Here is a 23,066-nt window from a genome sequence, read left to right on the forward strand (position 1 = left end):
GACTGTTGTGCGTTAAAATCCCAGGAGATCAGCAGTTACAGAAATATTCAAACCAGCCCGTCTGGCACCAACAATCATGCCACGGTCCAAATCACTGAGATCACATTTTGTCCCCATTCTGATGGTTGATGTGAACATTAACTGAAGCTCCTGACCCATATCTGCATGATTTTATGCATTGCACTGCTGCCACACAATTGGCTGATTAGATAATTGCATGAATAAGTAGATGTACAGGTGTTCCCAATAAGTGAGTGTATGACTTTAATATTGATAATATTGACTCAGTGTGTTTATGAGCACTATGACTCAGCAAAGAGGATGAGAGGTCCTTTAATTGTTTCTTCTCTTATCACAAACAGAACAATTAAAATGTAATGTGTAGCTAAATTGAATAATGAAGCAGGCAGGGGAAAAAATTTATAATAAGTATGTCCCTGTTATTTTATCTTAATAGAGAGGAGGGGTGACTGCTCTAGCTAAGAGGACAATCTGTTCCAGCTGTGTTGCCATGGCTTTTGCCTGATGTGTGGCATAATATAATTGTCAATGTGGAATTCAGTCTGTGCTTGAATGTAGTGCAACACAACAAAAGAAATCTGGCCATCAGTTTAATACTGTGTACTTACGAGCTGCGACATGATAAATCGATCGTGACAAATGTCATTCTCGGGTCTTTAGTGACCTGGCACGTACTGTATATTTATTACAAATTGATCTATAAAGTGCCCAGACAGTGTTCAATTTTCAAAACATTTTCAAGACAATAATAAAATAATAGAATAGAATATATTATGATATATTTTAATGTTTTACTTTTCATAGAGATGATGCAACAAATCATTACTTCCACACTGAAATTTCATGAGACGCAACTGGCTGTCAAACACATATTGAGCTAAATACAGTATAACACATAAGCTATACATACAGTATGTATTTTCTCAGGCACTTTTTGAGTCTAAATAGATGCACAACTTACATAATTTCAGGGGTACACCCAAATGACAATAGTCATATCATACTGTTCATGTGTTACACTTGCTATAGTTTACTTCCACGTTGCTTTTTCATCAATAGCAATGCCAGATGTAATTAAGTCAGTCGCTGACAGATCAGCGCCACCTTGAGTTAGAAAATGATTTTTTGTTCTTGCCAGCTGCGATCGCGAAAAACATCAGTTGTTTGGTTTCTATTTTTGTTGCGTCATGCTCTGTAGTCCTGCCCATTGTGAAATCTCACTGGTCCAGAATTCTGTCCACATACAGTAGCTGTATATTAAACATCAAATATGTTCTAGTTGGCTGTGATTGTGTGGCGTAGTGCAGCATTTTTGCTTTTTAGTGTGGACAGACAAATTCCTTTAAAAGCATCAAGCTTTTTTTTTTAACTGACTGCGAGTTTGCGACAAACAACAGTAAATATTTTATTTTTGCTTGTTTTTTCATTTTTGTAATGACGCACTGGGTAGTTTCCGGCCTTAATCACCAGGCAGCTGTGTAGACAGCTTTGTTGATTTTTCTGTATTAATGTAAATTAGAAAGCTATACTGAATCTGAAAATAGAAACACTATGAAGCCAGAAAAATAACCCAGTTAAGATGTTTTGAATTATGCACTTGTACAATCCCTGAGCTGTTTCACCATTCTGAAATGTCCCGCAACTGCACATGTTTAATATTCTCTCGCTGAGAAAATGGAATTTGCACTTGAGCGAGTTTAGTGTCCTGGAATACTGTGCTCATGAGCCCTGACGTCATGCCTGGAAGCCTTTGTTGAAACACGTGGGGCTATTTGGATGTAATGGGTGATCTCTACTCACTCACTTGCTTCAGAGGGACTAATTTCAATAAAATTTCCCTCCAAGTACAGCTTGTGAATTTGAGAGCAAAGATGCAGTAGTCGTTACAGTGCACTAACTGCAGTCTCAGTCAGATTGTGAATAAAGACTAGTTTGTTTGGTCATAATTTAGAAAGAATGATGAAGATGGAGTAATATAGCAATACTATTTTACTTTGTACAATTTAACTTTGTAATATCTTTAATCAAAGCTGAAGTGTGTCATCATAAATAAAAATGTGTTTCTGATGTCAAAGCGCTCTTCTGCCTCAGCAGACAGGTGCTGAGATTTATGTTGCATTGCAGGAGCTGTGGGGTGAGACGGGTGTGTCAACAGATGGCCACGAAGAAGCTGAGATGGGCAGCGGCAACACAGCAGAAGGCAGTGGCGAGTGCGACGATGAAGATGGCTGTCAAGGATCAGGATACCGCGAAGGCGAAACAGGTGAGTTTGCTCCTATTCGCCCTCTGTGTCAGCCGCTCAAAGCGAACTCTATCTCTGCATTTACTTGATATAGAGCTCCCAGGAGACATTGTTCCCATGCTACTTAGAAACCATTTCTTTATATTGTTTTAGGAGGTCAGTCTCTTCCCGATATGTACAGTGTCGACATGGCCTTTTAGACTGATATTGTTCGTTGGAATGATCTATACTAGTTCTTTTGTATATAAATATCCAGCGCCTTATTTAAATCAGTAAATCATTTTATGTGACTTGCGACTTTGCTTTGTCCTTGTTCAAACATTGCTAACCAAACATTATGTTACTTGATACTTTTAATCACTTGCTCCATTTTATGCAATATTTAAGTTATATTACACAAGCAAGAATGTTTTTGTGTTTTTATGGATATTTTTACTCTGTTAATGAGTCAACATTCACTTTGATTGTATGGTAAAAAGATGCAATGAAAGTAAATGGTGATTGAGGCTAACTTTCTTCTTAAAATCTCCTTTTTCAGTAAGTAAGGAGGTAAGGAAGGAAGGAAGGAAGGAAGGAAAGGAAAGGAAGAAAGGAGGGAAGGAAGGGAAAGTAAGGAAGAAAGAAAGAAAGGAAGGAAGGAAGGAAGGGAAAGAAAGGAAGGAAGGAGGGAAGGAAGGAAGGGAAAGGAAGGAGGGAGGGAGGGAAAGAAGGTAGGAAGGAAGGAAGGAAGGAAGCGAAAGAAATGAAGGAAGGAAGGAGGGAAGGAAGGAAGGGAAAGGAAGGAGGGAGGGAGAAAAAGAAAGTGGGAAGAAAGCAAGGAAGGAAGAGGAAGGAGGGAAGAAAGGAAGGAAGAAAGAAAGGAAGAAAGGAAGAAAGGAAGGAAGGAAGGAAGGAAGGGAAAGGAAGGAGGGAAGGAGGGAGGGAAGGAAGGAAGGAGGGAAGGAAGGAAGGAAGGAAGGAAGGAAGAAGGGAAGAAAGGAAGGAAAGGAAAGGAAAGGAAGAAAGGAGGGAAGGGAAAGTAAGGAAAAAAGAAAGAAAGGAAGGAAGGAAGGAAGGAATGAAGGGAAAGAAAGGAAGGAAGGAGGGAAGGAAGGGAAAGTAAGGAAGAAAGAAAGAAAGGAAGGAAGGAAGGAAGGAAGGAAGGAAGGGAAAGAAAGGAAGGAAGGAGGGAAGGAAGGAAGGGAAAGGAAGGAGGGAGGGAGGGAAAGAAGGTAGGAAGGAAGGAAGGAAGGAAGGGAAAGAAATGAAGGAAGGAAGGAGGGAAGGAAGGAAGGGAAAGGAAGGAGGGAGGGAGAAAAAGAAAGTGGGAAGAAAGGAAGGAAGGAAGGAAGGAAGAGGAAGAAAGGAGGGAAGAAAGGAAGGAAGAAAGAAAGAAAGAAAGAAAGGAAGAAAGAAAGGAAGGAAGGAAGGGAAAGGAAGGAGGGAAGGAGGGAGGGAAGGAAGGAAGGAAGGAGGGAAGGAAGGAAGGAAGGAAGGAAGGAAGGAAGGAAGGAAGGAAGGAAGGAAGGAAAGGAAAGGAAAGGAAGAAAGGAGGGAAGGGAAAGTAAGGAAGGAGGGAAGGAAGGAAGGAAGGAAGGAAAGGAAAGAAAGGAAGGAAGGAAGGAAGGAAGGGAAAGGAAGGAGGGAGGGAGGGAAAGAAAGAAGGAAGGAAGGAGGGAAGGAAGAAAGAAAGAAAGAAAGGAAGGAAGGAAGGAGGGAAGGAAGGAAGGGAAAGGAAGGAGGGAGGGAAGGAGGGAAGGAAGGAAGTAAGGAAGGAAGGAAAGGAAAGGAAAGGAAAGGAAGGAGGGAAGGAAGGAGGGAAGGAGGGAAGGAAGGAAGGAAGGAAAGGAAAGGAAGGAAGGAAGGAAAGGAAAGGAAAGGAAAGGAAAGGAAAGGAAGGAAGGAGGGAAGGAAGGAAGGAAAGGAAAGGAAAGGAAAGGAAGGGAAAGGAAGGAAAGGAAGGAAGGAGGGAAGGAAGGAAGGAAGGGAAAGGAAGGAGGGATGGAGGGAAAGAAGGTAGGAAGAAAGGAAGGAGGGAAGGAAGGAAGAGGACGGAAGGAAGGAAAGGAAAGGAAGAAAGGAAGTAAGGAAGAAAGAAAGAAAGGAAGAAAGGAAGGAAGGGAAAGGAAGGAAGGAAGGAAGGAAGGAGAGAAGGAAGGAAGGAAGGAAGGAGGGAGGGAAGGAACGAAGGAAGGAAGGAATGAAAGGAAAGGAAGAAAGGAGGGAAGGAAGGGAAAGGAAGAAAGAAAGGAAGAAAAGAAGGAAGGAAGGGAAAGAAAGGAAGGAAGGAAGGGAAAGGAAGGAGAAAGGGAGGAAGGGAAAGAAAGAAGGAAGAAAGGAAGGAGGGAAGGAAGGAAGGAAGGAAGGAAGGGAAAGGAACAACATCTTTCGTGGAAAAATATTTTTCATAGATCTTTCTCCACTCTGACTTGCAAGCTGGATGTACACAGGAGTTGAACAATACAATGGATTCACCTACAAATAGGATTTGGTGTAGCGGGATATTGCGCCATATTTCAAGGAAAGCCCTGAAGTTTGAAGTCCAGGCTTGGTGCTGCTTGTACGAGGTCATGCATCTTTGTCCATTGGTTTCGATACAGGCAATTTTCACCTAGATATTTTACTTTAAAAATTCCCATTTTGTTTTTGTTGAGACTGGTAAAAAAAAAAAAAAAAGTTGATTCGGTTGACCTCTTTGCAAATATTTGGCATAGAATTTGTAGCCATTATTTTCAAGACTGTTCTCCTTGACACTTGTTGTACATGTACAATTTGGGAGCCAACTACTTGTGACTTTATTTTGCTTTTACAATAAAACAACTAACAGGGTTGTTGCTTTTTAGCATCTTGCCTAATAGAGCACAACAGTGCCGACACACTTTTTTAGCTGTGTTTTTACCATTCATTTTTTTTTTTTTCAATGGAATTTCATCAAATCCTTAATAAAAGAGTTCTAAGCCATGAAGCAAACCAACCAGCTTCGTGGTGAATCACAACATTACAAACTTTGATTTGAAGCAAAAAAGTATTTAAAAATAAGACAAAAAGACAAAGGTACAAGACTGTGTACTTATCGTCTTTAATAAGCATTTCCGAAGGAAATACAGTCCCCATAACCATTGTGAATGGCGTAAGCCAATTAAAAGTGGTGGAAATATATGAAACTATCGACTTTAAGTTGTTATTATAAGAATAGAAACAATATATTTTAAGTTTATTGCAAAATATTCCAATATATATAAAGGTTTGAGAGTGTAGGAAGACCGCCTTTGTTGAGTCATCTGCAGTTCTCTGATTGGTGGATTTTTCTCTTCAGGATTCATGGGTAGTGTAGTTCATCAGGAATTGTGCTTTTAAACATGGTTTTTAAAAAATGTGGACTGATGGCTTCAACATTTACATACATATACAACAGCATATACAGTACCATCGATTAACAACCTCAGAGCTCACGGTAGGTCTGGCTTTAAAGGTTTAAAAGGCTACGTGTTTGCAGCTGCGTTTGTTGTTGTAATTTGGTTTAACTCCTTTTTTGAAATGGTGATTACATTATTTTCTCTATTTTGTCTGCACAACTTAGGTGTTTGAATAATATTTTAAAAGAACAATTACTATCTCTTGCTTTACCATTCTCTACAGTTTTTGAAAATGGCACTGAGCCGCCACCAAACAAATAATAAAAAAAAAAAAAGTGTGAATCCCTTAATCTTTAATCTTCTTTCAATTTCAAGCAAAAACGAAGAAGCTGTCTGAAAAGTGTCTTTCTCCTGACACCATTACCCACAGTTTTTCAGTAAGAGCTGTCATGGTGCAGTCAAATTGACAAAAGTTCTTGTACAGTTCTTCTTTTACCCTTGACAAGTTGGCTCACTTTTTCAATAGCAATTTTTAATCTATTATTCTTTTCCCAATACCCAATAGTCATCCAAAATTAATTCCTGCTATGGCCATTTTAAACCCTCCAAATCTCTTTGACTTTATGAAAAAATTAATTGCTGAATGACAGACAGTTTCATCCAGGGTCACAGAGGTACAGTTCCCCCCGCAGCACAACAGTGCTGGTGATAATTAATCAATTATTCATTTTGCAGGAAGCGGTTCATAAATGGAGACCAGAGCATTATGATAGCCACCTCTCTCTCTATCTCTCTCTCTCTCTATCTCTCTCTCTCTCTCTCTCTCTCTCTCTCTCTCTCTCTCTCTCTCTCTCTCATCTAGCTCTTCATGCTCTGTGTCTCTCATCAATGATGCTGAGATAAGCACTGAGATAAGACGTGTAATTTGCATTGTTTGTTTTCATCAAATCTACCTCGTTGTTATTAGGCATGACTGCGGCACACACACAAATTGACACTGTGGCTGACTGGTCATTTCTCTACAACAATAAGGATTATAACTTTAAACATAAAAACATATATTATTGTAAATATAAAGTATATAGAGAAAAAAATGATTTCAATGTGAATTTTTCTTAATTAAAAAAACAATTGATATTCTAGCACATTTTGAGTCAGAAAAAATATTTTTTATTTTTTTTCGTTAACACTTTACAATAAGGTTCCATTTATTAACATTAGTTAATGCATTAGGTATCATGAACTAACAATGAACAATATATTTGTACAGAATGTATTAACCTTTATTAATGTTAGTTAATAAAAATACAATTGTTCATTGTTAGTCCATGTTCGTTCATAGTGCATTAACTTTTTATTTAACTTTTTATTTAAGAATGTATTACTAACATTTATTGTAAAGTTTTTACAATTTTTTTACAACTTTTTTCTTTTAATGTTACGTTTTCTTTTTCATTTAAACAAATGTACAAATACCAATTTATTATATTATATTATATTATATTGTTGAGTGACATGTTGCTAACCATAACCCAAATAAATATAAACGAATGCAAACTAGTGCTAAAATGAAATACAAGGGACATTATTGATTTTTTTAGTGATCTGATTAATTTAATGATTTTATAGTTTTTTAATTATTTCGTTATGGATTGAAAGATTTATTAAAATATGTATTTTAATTATTTAATTTAGAGTAATTTTATATATTAAATTATATTATATTATATTATATTATATTATACAACCATAATTTAACCCAATGGAAGCTATGAATTCTTATACATACTTTTACTTGAAAATAATGTAAAACGATCAAAGACTCTCATGAATCATTCTTGCAGTTTTGTTAGCCATCTAGATAACATTACCTTTGTGACATTTAAATCAGCAGAATTTGCAACAATAATGTTCAATATACACAAAAGTAAAATTTTAATTTTCCAAGGCAAAAAGTACATGCATGATCAACGAATGTAAGATTTCTATGGCCAAATAGGGTAAGTAACAGTTTTGTTAACTGGCCCGAAACCATCTCAAACATCTCAAAGAATAGCCATCAGGCCATTCTTATTGGTGCTTTGGTAGTCTCAGATCAATGGAGATCCAAGCCATGGTCTCTTTTAGGGTGTGGCTCGATCTTCCAATGTGGGACATGAATATTGATTTTATTTTTTTGCATGCTTCTCCTCTGAGAGCCTCATAAAATTGCACATTGATCTTTTCTTGCATAACCCCAGAGAATCAGACCTGAGACGGGTACGTTCACTGTATGTGTCAATAATGCTAATACAGTTCGGTGAAAATGGAAACTGAAGCTTTCTTGCTGTCGAGCTTAAAATCGAGGCCTATTTTCTTGACTGTTTTTTTTAGTTTATCTTATGGTTTTAAGTTTAGCTATTTTTTCTCTTTTATTCATTCTTTTCTTTTTGTCCCTGTTTTGTCCTTTCTTGTCCGTCATTGGACCTCTGACTCTGCAGAGCACGAGGGGGATGTGGTATTTCAAATGTAACTCTATCTAGTTGTTTATGGAACCAGAGTCTGATAAGCACTTGCTGAGTCTGTATCCTCCAGCCAAATGAAATGTGTGTGTGTCTGTGCGTGTGTGTTTCTGTTTGTGTGCCCACATCTGCAGTGTATGAGTTCATAGTTTGGACTACCTGCTTGTCAATGCATGGAAAAAATGGGCCGTAAAAGTCTTGCCAACTCAGGTGGTGTAGCCTAGTGGAGCTTGGTATCGGCACTGATTTCCTGATTTGGTTTCATTCTGATGCACAAGCTCTTGATTTGATTCAATTTGATCTGATTCATTTAAATTTGATTAGCCTAGAAGGGCTTAGAAATCAGCACTGGTTTCCTGATTCGATTCTACTTTGATTCACCAGCTCTTGATTTATATCCATTTAATTTTTTTCAGATTCAGATTAAAAAGGCTAATCAATGATTTCCTGATTCAGTTCCATCCAGATTCGCAAGTTCTCGTTTTGGATTCTGATAAGATTCAGTTTGGATTCAGATTCAACTCAATTTGATCAAATTCAATTCAGTTTGATTAGCCTAGCCCTATGATGGTCTGGCCACCTGTCCAGGGTGTTTCCCTGCCTTTGGCCCGAGACAGCTGGGATATGCTCCAGCACTACCCGTGACCCTACCTAGGACAAACGGCTATAGAAGATGGATGGATGGATGGATGGATTTGCCTAGTAGACCTTGGCATGGGCACTGATATCATGATTCTTTTCCATTCAGATTTACAAGCTCTCAATATGATTCCATTTGATTCTTTTTGTATTTTGATAAGATTTTATTTGGATTCAGATTCACTTCAATTTGATCAGACTCCGTTAAATTTGATTAGCCTAGTAAGGCTTTGAAATCAGCACTGATTTCCTGATTCGATTCCATTCAGATTGACAAGCTCTTGATTTGATTCTATTTGATTTGGATTCAGATTCAGATTCAGCTTAATTTGATCTGATTCATTTCAGTTTGATTAGCCTTGTAGGTCTTGGAAATCAAAACTTATTTCCTTATTCGATTCCATTCAGATTCACAAGCTCTCGATATGATTCAAATTCAATTCATTTTAGATTCTGATATGATTTGTTTTGGATTCAGATTCAATTCAGTTTGATCAGTTTCACTTCAATTTGATTAGCCTAGTAGGGCTTTGAAATCAGCACTGATTTCCTGATTCAATTCCATTCAGATTCACAAGCTCTCTACTTTATTGCAATCATTTAGTATTCTGATATGATTAGATCTAGATTCAGATTCAAATTAATTTGGTAAGGTACAATCCAATATGATTAACCTAGAAGGGCTTAGAAATCAGCACTGGTTTCCTGATTTGATTCTACTCTTATTCACAGGCTCATGATTTGTATCCATTTTATTTGTTTCAGATTCAGATTAAATTCAGTTTAATTAGCCTAGTAAGGCTCTGAAAATCAATGATTTCCTGATTCAGTTCCATCTAGATTCGCAAGCTCTCATTTTGAATTCTGATAAGATTAAATTTGGATTCAGATTCACCTCAATTTGATCAAATTCAATTCAGTTTGATTAGCTTAGCCCTGTGATGGTCTGGCCACCTATCCAGGGTGTTTCCCTGCCTTCAGCCCAAGACAGATGGAATATGATGGATGGATGGATGGATGGATTAGCCTAGTAGGGCTTGGCATGGGCACTGATATCATGATTCGTTTCCATTCAAATTCACAAGCTCTCACTTTGATTTAATTTGATTTGTTTCAGATTCTGAGTCAATTAAGCCACTCTTTCACCATCAGGCAGAACAGTTCTGAGAACGGTAAGGAACGGTTCCAGTAGCATTTCCACTTGAGCACAGTTCGGCACAGCACGATTACAAACCGTTCTCTGCCCGGATTCAGATTCCAGTGCTCAACTGTGCTGGTGGAATAGCTTTGGTACGTGGCGACTCACAATTGTCAATTTGCCAATGCTAAGGTAACTCATTTGTTTCTAGGTAGCTGGCAAAGTTCACTATGGTGAGGTTAATAAAATGTAATAAAAATTGTGAATGTTTGGTGTATATTCATGATTTTATGATGATGGTTTAACTAGTAGGCTATTGTACATAATGTTTCTACACGTTTTTTCATCAGGGAGGCCCAATGGAGGAAAAGTGGCTTTAGATTTGGATTCAGATTCCATCTGATTTGATTCCAATTTGACATGTACAATGTTCACATGCCTGTTTCAGTTATTACGTAATTGCCTAATCGCAACATCTGATCGCAAGTGCATAACATGTATTGTGACTGCAGTGGAATCAGAGTTCATTTTTATTTTCACATTCGTGCATTTCCACATATTTTGTCTGTTACAGGTTAACATATAAACGATTGAATAGTCAGGGAATTTAGAGCGACAGTCCTGTAAAACTTAGGCTGTTAACCAAAAAGTTGTACGTTTCAATGATGCCAAGTGTGATAAAAACATTTCACCATTGTGCCCTTGCGTAAGATACTTAACCCTGGGTTGCTCCAATGGTACTGTCCTTGTATTAAGTGAACAGTACAGTAAGTCTCTTAACAGTTAAGCCAGCACTGTTTGTGTGGACATAAAGACTCTATTCTCTTGTATCAAAGCCATAATAAAGGTCTCTGATTGTCTTGGCAACTGTACTGTCCTCCATTCTCTCTGCCAGCTTGGGTTGGGTTTTAATTCTTTGATTAATTAAGAAACATCCATACCCGTGATATTGAATCGCTGTTGTTGAGAGTGAAAGAAGGCTTGTTACTCAATTTGCCATTTCCAGCTTAAGATATCAATTAATGTTGTTAATGTGTGAGGATAAATTACAAAAGAGAGTGTGTGCTTTCTGCTGTAGCCTGGATCAGTGTTTCATATATGTGGGTGTACTTTTGGCTGTGATGTGTGGGTCTGCTGGCGTACCCGTCTCGGGGGATTCGTGGGTTGGGTAATGAAGGACTTATTAGCGATTCAACAAGGATTGCGAGATACCTTTACACCCCCCAACCTCAAGCTTCTGATGAAGGTCAAACAATGCCTTTGTTTGTATCTGGACATGAGTGTGTGCATGTGAACCGAATTTTTTTTGCATTGCAAAAATGGAATAATTAAAAACACCACCTGTAATACAATACAAAACTGTCTCTGGAAAATTGCTTAGAAAAAAAAAAAAACTGATTATTTATTTTCAAAAGCATTGACTGTTGTTTGTATGGCACATACCAGTGGTTGCACTCATGTTACCGCATTTGCATTCAAGTGTGTCTGGCTTTGTATTTATAAGATTTTTTCCCAGAATCAGTCATTGGTGCAGGCATGTTCTGACAACTTGGTAAACTCTGATTAAGGTGACCTCATCTACTGTGAATGTGCCGTCTAATGTTTGTCAGCACCTGCTTTCCCCTTTTTTAGTATGTCCATTTTTATAAGCTGTCAAAGGTAAGCATCACCCTGTAAATTTACATGCACAGTTAAAATCGAGCTACAAGTTTTTGCATAGTCTTCAACTGGCTGTCCAAGTATACATGACACAATGCGTAATCAAATATTTGACGAAAGGACATCAAATACATTGGGTTTAATACATGTTGCGTGTTTCCTCAACATGTATTTGCAGAGGCCAAATGTGGTACGATTAACATGTATACATGCTGGATTAAGCCGAGCTTCAATTGCATTTTCGAGGTCTGTTAGTCCAACTTTGCAACAATCAGACTGGTACAATTTCAGCCAGACTAAAGCATTTAAATTACATTTTAAAGAGACAAATTATTGTTTTAGTTTGACTGAAATCAAACTATTATTGTGCATGTGAACTTTTTAAATTTTATAAATGTTTGTATTTGAAAATATTTTTTATAGTTTGTATTTCTATAAATCTAATCTATGGCAAAATTATGTTATAGCCTAATGGTAGTGTAATAATAATAGATACATATCTTTTATTGCACCGTAATAAAAGTTGGCACATTTATAACTTGTCTGCTGTTTTGAAGCAAAATAGTACTGCAGTCATAGAGGTTTCCATAATACATTATCAGTGATTACAGGTTTCAACAAAAACAAGCAGCTCTAATGTGAAATTTATTCACATATTAAACTACATTACTGAAGAAGCAAGTCGGGGGAGTCCCGAACACTCTTTGGTATCTGAACATCTAATTTTTTTGGCATTCTTTCGCATTAATTGTAAAGGAAGCAGATGCCATTTGAATTTCTTGAGTGTTGCTGCATAAACTTGGTGTGCGTCTCATTTGTAAGGTTGGCATTGGAGATTGCATTTCAACACCTGCTTTTCTTACCTCTGGTAATAAAAAATAAAAAAAACGAAATGAATGAATGGACATGCAGTATTTTGTCTTTGGTAACATGAAGAGAATTAGCAACTGCCAACTACCACACATCATTACACATGTTGGGGGTGGATAAACTAACAGTAGCACCCTGTCTGCTCTTAGACGTTATGTCTATTATGAGAATGTCTTCTAAAAACTGCATGCAGCAATATTAATGACTATCTCACCTGGTGTGTCAACGGGAGAATGAAAGTCATGGTTTCATAAAATGATGACAGACTTTTCATTTTTGCGTGAACTATTCATTTACGATGAACTAAGATGACTTATGCCAATGTTGCAAAATGTGGTAAGTAACATAAGCAATACACAAGACATAAATCCAAAAGGTTGGCTCCTCAAATGGAAATCAAGTTGGGTACATTTAAATATAGGTCTAGTAGATTCTTCATTGTTGTTTGTGAATTAGGCTGTATCTAAGATGTTGAAACTAGGCGAAAGAGAGCCCATCTTCACTGTCAAGATAATATATTCAGCTGGCTGTGTTCTGTAAGGCGTTGCGCGTACCATCCACTCCGCCGGTCTCCGCCATCTAGTTTCAGATCTCTGGAGTTTCCCATGTGATCTGTGGTGGCTTGTCCCTGCAACAATGAGCGATTCAAGGGAAGGTGTGAAATGCAATCATTCTTGCAGTCATTTGTGGTTATGCTTCACCTGCATGTTTGATAGACAGTGTAAACATGGTTTTATGGAGGTGTAATTATGTTTGCCTTTGTCTTAAGAATGAGTGCCCACATGTCAAAGCAATTATGGCTTTCAGTACATGTTGTATGTTGTTGCATGTTGCCATTAAACAACTCTGAGTGTAGAGTGTATTAATCACTTTTTAAAACAACTTTCTAATCAAAATTTTAAACATGAGATTTTTATTTGTCCAGAATGTTATAGGCCATCTGGTAAAACTCGAAAGCAATTAGACTTGTTAGACCGAACACATTTTTGCATCCATCTGCATGTCAGGTGTATTTTGTTGATTCATGTCTTTTATTTTGAAAAGTTTAGTTCCTGTTCCCTTGTCATGTGATTTCTGTTTTCCCTCCATGTTCATGTGTCATGTTTTCATTGGTTTATTGTTTAATTATCTTGTTAATCAGTTCTGTTTGTTCATTGGTTTATGTTCTCCCATGTCTTGTATTTAAGCCCTCATGTTTTCATTGTCTAGTTGTCAAGTACTGAATGTGATGGTATGTGTTTGGTACGCTGTAGTCAAGTCAAGTCAAGTCAAGTCCAGTCAAGTCAAGTCAAGTCAAGTCCATGTTTTGTAGTCAGGGTTATTGGTTCTCACTTTGGAAATAAACTGCACTTGGGTTCTTCTTCACGTCATCTTCGTCATTGTCATCATTGTCAGCAGCCACCACGTTACAGAATACTTGACCAACCATGAACCCAGCAGTTTTACTTCTGCGCCTACGTCAGGGGAATCGTCCCCTGGAGGACTATGTTGAGGACTTTTGCGGTCTAGCCAGCCAGGTGGACTTTAATGAGGTTGCCCTCAAAGACTGTTTTAGATTTGGACTGAATGAGTCCATTTCTTTTTTGATGCCTGGCGGTCGCAGTTCCCTCAGCCTGGCTCAATATATCGACCTCGCCCTACGGTTCATTGGTTCCCCGTTCACTGTGGGGGAGGCAGCCGCCGAGCCAGAGTTCCACGTCATGGCGGCCGCCGAGCCAGAGTTCCTCCGTCCCTCCGGCTCCTCCTTGGTCTGTCGGTCACCTGGCTCCGCTTTGGCTCTCCGGTCCTCTGGCTGCGCCTCGTCCCTCCGATCTGTCAGCTTCACCGGGGACCTCCTTCCCTACGGCTCCACCTTGGTCCTCAGTCCCACCGGCTCCACCTCAGTCTTCCGATCCCTCAGCTCCGCCTTGCTCCTCCGAGCCTCCAGCACCGCCTTGGTCCTCCCTGCCATCGGCTCCACCCTGGCCCTTCGAGTCTTCGGCTACTCTCCGGGCACCAAGTTCCATGGCTCCACCCCTCGAGCCTCTCACAGCTCTGCCTTCCATGGCTCCGCCCCTCGAGCCTCTCATGGCTCCACCCCCCACGGACTTTGCCTTGGTCCCATGCCCCTCGCCCTTTCTCGCCATGCCACGCCCCACACCTCAAGACACACCCCCGCCCCCCCAGCTCCCTACAGAACTTTGAATTTATGTCATGTTTTACGTGTTTTGTTTATGTGTTGGGGTGTCAGGAGCCACCCCTTAGTGGGGGGGATATGTCAGGTGTATTTTGTTGATTCATGTCTTTTATTTTGAAAAGTTTAGTTCCTGTTCCCTTGTCATGTGATTTCTGTTTTCCCTCCATGTTCATGTGTCATGTTTTCATTGGTTTGTTTAATTATCTTTTTATCAGTTCTGTTTGTTCATTGGTTTATGTTCTCCCATGTCTTGTATTTAAGCCCTCATGTTTTCATTGTCTAGTTGTCAAGTATTGAATGTGATGGTATGTGTTTGGTACGCTGTAGTCAAGTCTAGTCTAGTCCATGTTCATGTTTTGTTTTGTAGTCAGGGTTATTGGATCTCACTTTGGAAATAAACTGCACTTGGGTTCTTCATTGTCATCATTGTCAGCAGCCAACATCGTTACACTGCACTGTTTTTCATTTATTTTTCTATGTAAATATGCACAAGATGGATGTCTTTAACCGTTGTGCAGTGTCTCACACAGGAGATCGGAATTTTTTAGATGCCATTTCAAGTTAAAAGAACTTAGCATTTTAACAACATATCTTGAGACTGCGTTCTGTTATATTCGTTGGGCTGCGTCTAGATTTTTTAACACAAGAAAGTGTTCGGTCTGAACGGCCCCGTAGTCTGCCAAAACCAGATTTTTTAGTATCTGCAAAAAGTCTGGTCACTTTTGCAGCTTAATCTGCTTGAAAACTTCTACTTGGAATGGAAGAGACCATTTGAAAAACATTGGGAAGCAACCAATCACAGTTTGTGGTTTTAAAAAACCTATTTGGTTATGGGTTTAAAAAAAATAAACTTAAAATAAAGAGGTGCTGTAAGCAATTTTAGCCAATCTAGAATTTCCACAAGTAGAGCCGTTGGATTAGCCACACCCCTTTTTCCAAAACGCTGCACTCCAAAGATAACATATGTGCTTTATTAAGACCGTCACGAGCAGAAACGGTTGTCAAAAACAACAGCAGCAAAAAAGCACCTTAAAGTGAAAATTTTTATAAGCAACATGGCATAAATATGGCATTATGCCTCAATAATTCGCTGCAACTGCAATATTATGAGAACACGCAAAATGATTGACAGACAGAAAGCGTCATTGTCTGCGGCCAATGGACATATTTTTGTTGTCTGTTTACAGAGTCTAGAGCTGTCACAGAGACCGGTGAGATATCTCAGGACACTTATTTTATTAATATCTTTCAGGGAGAAGTAAAAACATTTTTAAACCGTTCCATGAAAAAATAGCTTTCAGCACCTTAAAGGTGCACTATAGATTTCTGGGCTCTCTATCAACATCTGTGGTTGAAACATAAAATTGCAAGGTACTTTGTAACATTGTTTTGTTTTGGCAAAGAATTCCTACATGGGGTATTTCCAAAAATAATGCAGTCTGAGCAAGTAAGTAGCATATCTGCTGCCAGAGCTTCTTTTTTTGTTTACAGACATGATGTAAACACGCGAGGATGAATGACGGAAGCCTGAAAATTTTCATCAAATCGAACCCGACAGCTCTGAATGTTAATAATTACTGTAGGCATACCATAGTGACGCAGGTAAGGCAAGAACTGGTTCAGAAATGTGAAGTTGTTCATTTCTAACGAAAAATAAAACGAGGAATCTGCCGTAGTGTTCCTTTTAATTCAAACAGTAAACAAGTAAATTTTTTGCATTTTTTCTCATAGTTCTTTCTTGTTTTATGCATAAACCTCACAAATGTAGTTATATTTCTCTGAATACAAGACTTTCCATTAAAAATATCTAAACATTCTTAAACATAAAAAAAAAAAAATTATGATTTACACATTTCAATTTCATATCAAATTTCCATCAAATAGAATTGTATAATCTTTAACAAATTTAAATTAACAAAATGTAAAAATAAAAACAAAATTATATAATTTTAATTTAGTTAAAGATTACTCATTTCAGTTTGATGGAAATTTGCTATGAAACTGAAATACGTAAATCTAAAAAAAAAATAATAATTGTTTTGAGTATGTTTAAGAATGTTTAGATACTTTTACGGAAAAGTAAGACACAAATACTTATTTTTTTTAACCATATTACAATGCAGTCGTTGCAATACTAATATTATGTGTAGAATTATTTCACTATTCTAAAACAGCTAAGTCAATTTTTATAACAATAGATCTTCATTATGAAAAACACCATAGCAGCCTGCCAATACTGTTTGCAGAGGTAAACTAAAAGAAAAATGCAAAATAAATCTGCACCAACACCCACTGACATGAATTTGAGCTATACATTAAAATCCCCCCAACACTCTTACATTCAGCATCAGCAAAAATTCTCAATTTCAGAGTTTAGTGTGATATTATACACCATATGTGACTGTACAGTTTCCACAGAAGCCATTTCACACACACATGATCTCAGCATAATTTCTACACATCTCTCCTGTCAATACCAACCAGCCCTATGGGCATTCACTCTCTAGTCTGATACAAATTGGATACATTTACCGTTTCTATTGGCATCAACAGATCACCTCCTAGTTAGTGCAGATAAATGAACCCTTTGTGTATTGTGCACATGGTGTATTTTGTACATTGCAGGTTGATTTTCATAGGAAAGAGGCGTGTCGGTTGTTTTGTCTCGCCACAATCCTTTGTTGTGTCTGGATCGAATGGGTTGCAAAATTAGGCAAACGGAAGCCTCGAAAAACATCAAGCTGCCCAGAGAAAAAATGTACTCTGTATTTTTGCTCTTTCATAGCTCAGGAGACTTGATGGCATTTTTTTTTTTTTTTTTAAGTATTCATCTTCTAAGTGTCAACTTTGAGTCTCAATTTAATCTCATTGCTTTCTAGGAGAAAGAACTGATATATTAAAGAGACCTCCTTTGTGATTGCTCATTCATATGGATGTGAATGTGTTTTTGTGCCCGCATGCGCAGGCTTTCACACTTCTCGACACATTAAGTTGTTCATTCATATCCACATGGACACATTGTGACACATTTATGTGCTGAATTCCATCTGTTGGTTTCTGTTTGTGAGCGCACGCCGACGCTCTGCTCTTAGCCTGTGTTGATGTATGGCCCTGTTCATCTGCTGTGCAATGCACATATGTTCAACCGGGATATAAAACCACCATTATTGTGTGCATGTGTATATGTTTATGTCGGATATGCTCCTCTCTTTTCAAAGTATTGTTTTGTGCATCTCTAAATGACTTTTATCCTTGTGTGATTGCACACAGAAACTGCAACAACTGTAATGACATCTTGCATCGCATACTGGAGCCAGAAGTAAATTTTTGTGCTTTTTATTGTGATATTTGAAGCAAAGAAATTCCGAAAACCATGTCCTAATTAGGAGTGATGCAAAAAGTAATTTTCTGTCAACACTGAAAACATACATCCTGAACAAAAAGACAAAATTGCAGCCAATAAGAACATATTTAATGTTTAATGAGATATGAGGAGTGGGATATCGGACACATGAGATTTCTCTGTGGGTGGGGCTACCTAGCGCATAACGATAGAAATGGGATCGACTGACAAAATGTTTTGTCGTACATTGCTTGTTGCGGTCAGGGCATGGTTTTACATGCATAACTTAAGGATGGGAATCTTACTATATATATATATATATATATATATATATATATATATACACTATATTGCCAAAAGTATTCGCTCACCCATCCAAATAATTGAATTCAGGTGTTCCAATCACTTCCATGGCCACAGGTGTATAAAATGAAGCACCTAGGCATGCAGACTGCTTCTACAAACATTTGTGAAAGAATGGGCCGCTCTCAGGAGCTCAGTGAATTCCAGCCTGGTACTGTGATAGGATGCCACCTGTGCAACAAGTCCAGTCGTGAAATTTCCTCGCTACTAAATATTCCACAGTCAACTGTATTATAACAAAGTGGAAGCGATTGGGAATGACAGCAACTCAGCCACGAAGTGGTAGGCCACGTAAAATGACAGAGCGTGGTCAGCGGATGCTGAGGCGCATAGTGCGCAGAGGTCGCCAACTTTCTGCAGAGTCAATCACTACAGACCTCCAAAGTTCATGTGGCCTTCAGATTAGCTCAAGAACAGTGCATAGAGAGCTTCATGGAATGGGTTTCCATGGCCGAGCAGCTGCATCCAAGCCATACATCACCAAGTGCAATGCAAAGCGTCGGATGCAGTGGTGTAAAGCACGCCGCCACTGGACACTAGAGCAGTGGAGACACGTTCTCTGGAGTGACGAATCACGCTTCTCCATATGGCAATCTGATGGATGAGTCTGGGTTTGGTGGTTGCCAGGAGAACGGTACTTGTCTGACTGCATTGTGCCAACTGTGAAGTTTGGTGGAGGAGGGATTATGGTGTGGGGTTGTTTTTCAGGAGCTGGGCTTGGCCCCTTAGTTCCAGTGAAAGGAACTCTGAATGCTTCAGCATACCAAGAGATTTTGGACAATTCCATGCTCCCAACTTTGTGGGAACAGTTTGGGGATATCCCCTTCCTGTTCCAACATGACTGCACACCAGTGCACAAAGCAGGGTCCATAAAGACATGGATGAGCGAGTTTGGTGTGGAAGAACTTGACTGGCCTGCACAGAGTCCTGACCTCAACCCGATAGAGCACCTTTGGGATAAATTAGAGCGAAGACTGTGAGCCAGGCCTTCTCGTCCAACATCATTGTCTGACCTCACAAATGCGTTTCTGGAAGAATGGTCAAAAATTCCCATAAATACACTCCTAAACCTTGTGGAAAGCCTTCCCAGAAGAGTTGAAGCTGTTATAGCTGCAAAGGGTGGGCCAACGTCATATTAAACCCTATAGATTAAGAATGGGATGTCACTTAAGTTCATATGCGTCTAAAGGCAGGTGAGCGAATACTTTTGGCAATATAGTGTATATATATTTGAATTTCTCCCCTTTTTCGCCCCAATTTGGAATGCCCAATGCGCTCTAAGTCCTCGTGGTGGCGTAGTGACTCACCTCAATCCGGGTGACGGAGGACGAATCTCAGTTGCCTCCATGTCTGAGACCGTCAATCCACGCATCTTATCATGTGGCTTGTTGAGTGCATTACCGTGGAAACATAGCGCGTGTAGAGGCTTCACACTATTCTCCGCAGTATCCACACACAACTTACCACGCGACCACGAGGAGGTTACCCCATGTGACTCTACCCTCCCTAGCAACTGGGCCAATTTGGTTGCTTAGGAGACCTGGCTGGAGTCACTCAGCACACCCTGGATTCGAACTCACGACTCCAGGGGTGGTAGTCAGCGTCTTTACTCGCTGAGCTACCCAGGCCCCCTATGAATCTTTTAAAAATCTTTGTTTGTGTTCTGCTGAAGAAAGAAAGTCATACACATCTGGGATGGCATGAGGGTGAGTAAATGATGAGAGAAACATTTTTGGGTGAACTTTCCCTTTAAGAAGTCTTTTCAGGAATGTAGTTCCTATTCTATGCTACTATTTGCTATTACAATTATTTTTTCCTCGTCGAAGCTTATGTTATGCATTAATTTTCATGGTAACTAAATAATAAAATCATAAATTTTAAAGAATTCATATTTTTATGTGAGGATCGATTTTCTCAATACAACGTCAGTATCGGAAGTATCGATACTTTAGGATCAATCCGCCAACCTCTAGCAGATGTTCAAGAACCTTTAATGGAACAAAACATTGTGAAAATTCAGTATTATTTAAGAAATGTAACTGATTTTGAACAAGAACCAATTCTTAATACTTAACCCTAATTATTACACCCAAATGAAGAGTTTGCATTTTATTAATGGTGATAATTGCAAGTAATTCTCATACTTTTTTTGTTTAATTTCTCTTTCTCTCTCCCTCCTCCCTGCAGTGGACGTTCAGAAGAAAATCCGAATACCATGGCGTGCTATAACCCCAATCAACCCCAGAGCCAAACTAGGAGTGAATGTCAAAGGAGCCGCCTGCAACCTGACCATCTTACCCATCCTGGTCCTCCCTCTCTTATCCATAATACTCCTTCTCCTGTCACCCGAAGCCATCTGATGCTCACAGTCCAGAGCAAAGAACAGGACTAACATGAGCAGAAAAGACTCAAGTTTCAAGCATGCATTTGCACTAGTTCCCTTAGAAGTGTGCACATTCGTCTCATGCTGTGCTTCGTCTCAGCTGCTCTCCTCAAATGCTCAGTATGTTCTTAAGTCAGCCCCAAAGGATGTGACCATTTTTCGTTATATTTACACTGGCTTGTTTGCTCTGTCCTGTTGTAAAGGGTTTTACAGTATATAGCTACTAAGTAGTGTACTCGAAAGAAGACACAAGTTTGTCTGAGAATACTTAGAATACTCGACATCCACTGTCACTTGTTGATGGTTTACTGTAATATTATATTGTCCCTCTATTTCAAATATTCTCATTTTCAACTCTTTTTTTCAGCAGTCTTGGTTCTGCAATTATTTTCCCTATTCATTATTTCCATAGGAATTTCAGAAAATCTTCAAATAAAGAGTTCTTTAACCAACCAGCTCTGTGAACGCGGCCAATCTGTAAACGATAAAATATTCACTATTTCAAAAGTATAGCCACAAGTTGTAAACAGTATACGTGTTAACATGATTTTAGTGTAATAAGTTAACTTAGTTGCCTACTATGTAGTCAACAAACCCTAAAACCCAAAACAACTTTTAACAACTTTACAGCTCAAATAATACACGAGTTTTAACAGAAGAATTAATGTAAGTGCTTTTATAAAATTATAAGCTTCACATTTCTGTCTTTAACTCTCCAAAATATGGCCCCATTCACTTCCATTGTAAGTGTCTCACTGTAACCTCGATTTTTGCTTTTTATAAAGAAAAGGAGGGACGAGTCAAAATAATTTTTTTGTGATAATCAACATTATGCCACAAATGCTGTTGACTGAGCTCAACTTGTATTGAACCCAGAATATTCCTTTAAAGTATTAATTTTACATTAATCACTTTAAAACATACAATACCATATATTTTATTGCAGTTATTACGAAATTATCTATAAACAAATATATATATGTAAGTTGTTTAAGAGTGTAAGGAGACTGAATCAATTAATTTTGTTATTTTAATTTAATTTTTTTGCTGCCGCTGCTTTCCGTTTCCATGGAGATTCCTCTGATTGGTTAATCTCACTTCAGGATTATGGGTAGTGTAGTACTTCAAAGAATTCATTAAAATGATGTTGAAATCACACGGATTTGTGGTTATCAAAGAGACTCAGTGCTCATGGTAAGTCTGTCTTGAAAGTTGTATACATTATTGCTAAAAAAAAATATTTGTGAAGAAAATTAATCAGATTTTTACTTCTGAAACCCTACTTTTGTGTTCTATTATGCTCGTCTGGTTCAGGACATTTTGAAATTACACATATTCCATCCTGAAATCATTGTCACCCTCCAAGAGAAGGTATTGGGAAGGCCACCCATGTTTTTTGATGTGTGTACTATTGTATGAGTGAATTATATTCAAGAAAGAAAATGTAGTCTTCCTTTTATCGATCTACCTGTTTGTGCAATGCAAGGACTTTTAAAAAGTCAAAATCTACATTAACATATTTATACTGAAATTTATGTATACAAAGTGTGTACAATATATGGTATTGTTGGGTTGTGCATGTAACCATTTTAAAGAATGCAAATAGCTTTTGATTAACTCATAGTATATTAAAACTTTATTTTTAGCTATATGTACAAAGTTTCATACTGTTGACTTTTAACGCTTCTCCAAGATTGCAACATTTTTCATGTTTCGACCGTTCGCCATGACATCACAACACAATGACACTTTTCCATGTAACTCTGACAGCACCATGAATCATTTATTAATTTAAATGCTTGCACACATACGATCAATAAAATTATATAACATTTTCAAAGTAGCCACGTCTTTTTTGCTCTCTCTCCTCTCTTTGTTTTATTTCTCAGTCGCTCTTTGCAATGTACATTTTAGTTCCCATTTCAGCTCCTTTCCCGTATCAACAATAACCTTTAACCTCTTCAACTATGCTGACCCGCCAGAGGGTCCAAAAGGGGGCGCTATGTCACGAATAAAGTTTATGCTTAAAATATTCAAGTCTCTGAATATATAAGTCAGGCATATGTGATATAATTTTAAATCTTAGAATCTGAACTTTTTAGACAAACCCATCACTTCTGCATTTATGTTACATAAAATAACGTAATAAGCCCTGAAAACATTTGTGTTGCAAATCAGCGCCACCTAGAGGTCATGTGGTAGAAATATTAATATGAATTAAAAAGTTGTTAAAATAGCAAATAAATATACAAATCATATATCACTTGAAAGCTCTCATTCTCGGGAGTGTGACTGTACAGTTTATTTTGTTACCCTAATACCACAGTTCGAAAGGTTTTCAAAATAATCACAAAGTGAAATATGAAATCTGAAAGACAAAAATACAAACGTCTCTT

General features: G+C 38.2%; 1 protein-coding gene across 1 annotated transcript in view; it reads left to right on the forward strand.

The window, feature by feature from the left end:
* The window catches only part of LOC127437927 (glypican-5-like), a 64,554-nt gene extending 42,085 nt beyond the window's left edge, over positions 1-22,469 (forward strand). Inside the window, exons 8-9 of the mRNA XM_051693095.1 lie at positions 2,146-2,284; positions 20,475-22,469. Coding sequence (XP_051549055.1) covers positions 2,146-2,284; positions 20,475-20,647 — 312 coding nt within the window. The 3' untranslated portion in view covers positions 20,648-22,469. The remainder of the gene's footprint in view (positions 1-2,145; positions 2,285-20,474) is intronic.
* Positions 22,470-23,066: the final 597 nt, after the last annotated feature.

This window comes from Myxocyprinus asiaticus, chromosome 49, assembly GCF_019703515.2.
Source record: "Myxocyprinus asiaticus isolate MX2 ecotype Aquarium Trade chromosome 49, UBuf_Myxa_2, whole genome shotgun sequence".
In the NCBI taxonomy this organism is placed as follows: Eukaryota; Metazoa; Chordata; class Actinopteri; order Cypriniformes; family Catostomidae; genus Myxocyprinus; species Myxocyprinus asiaticus.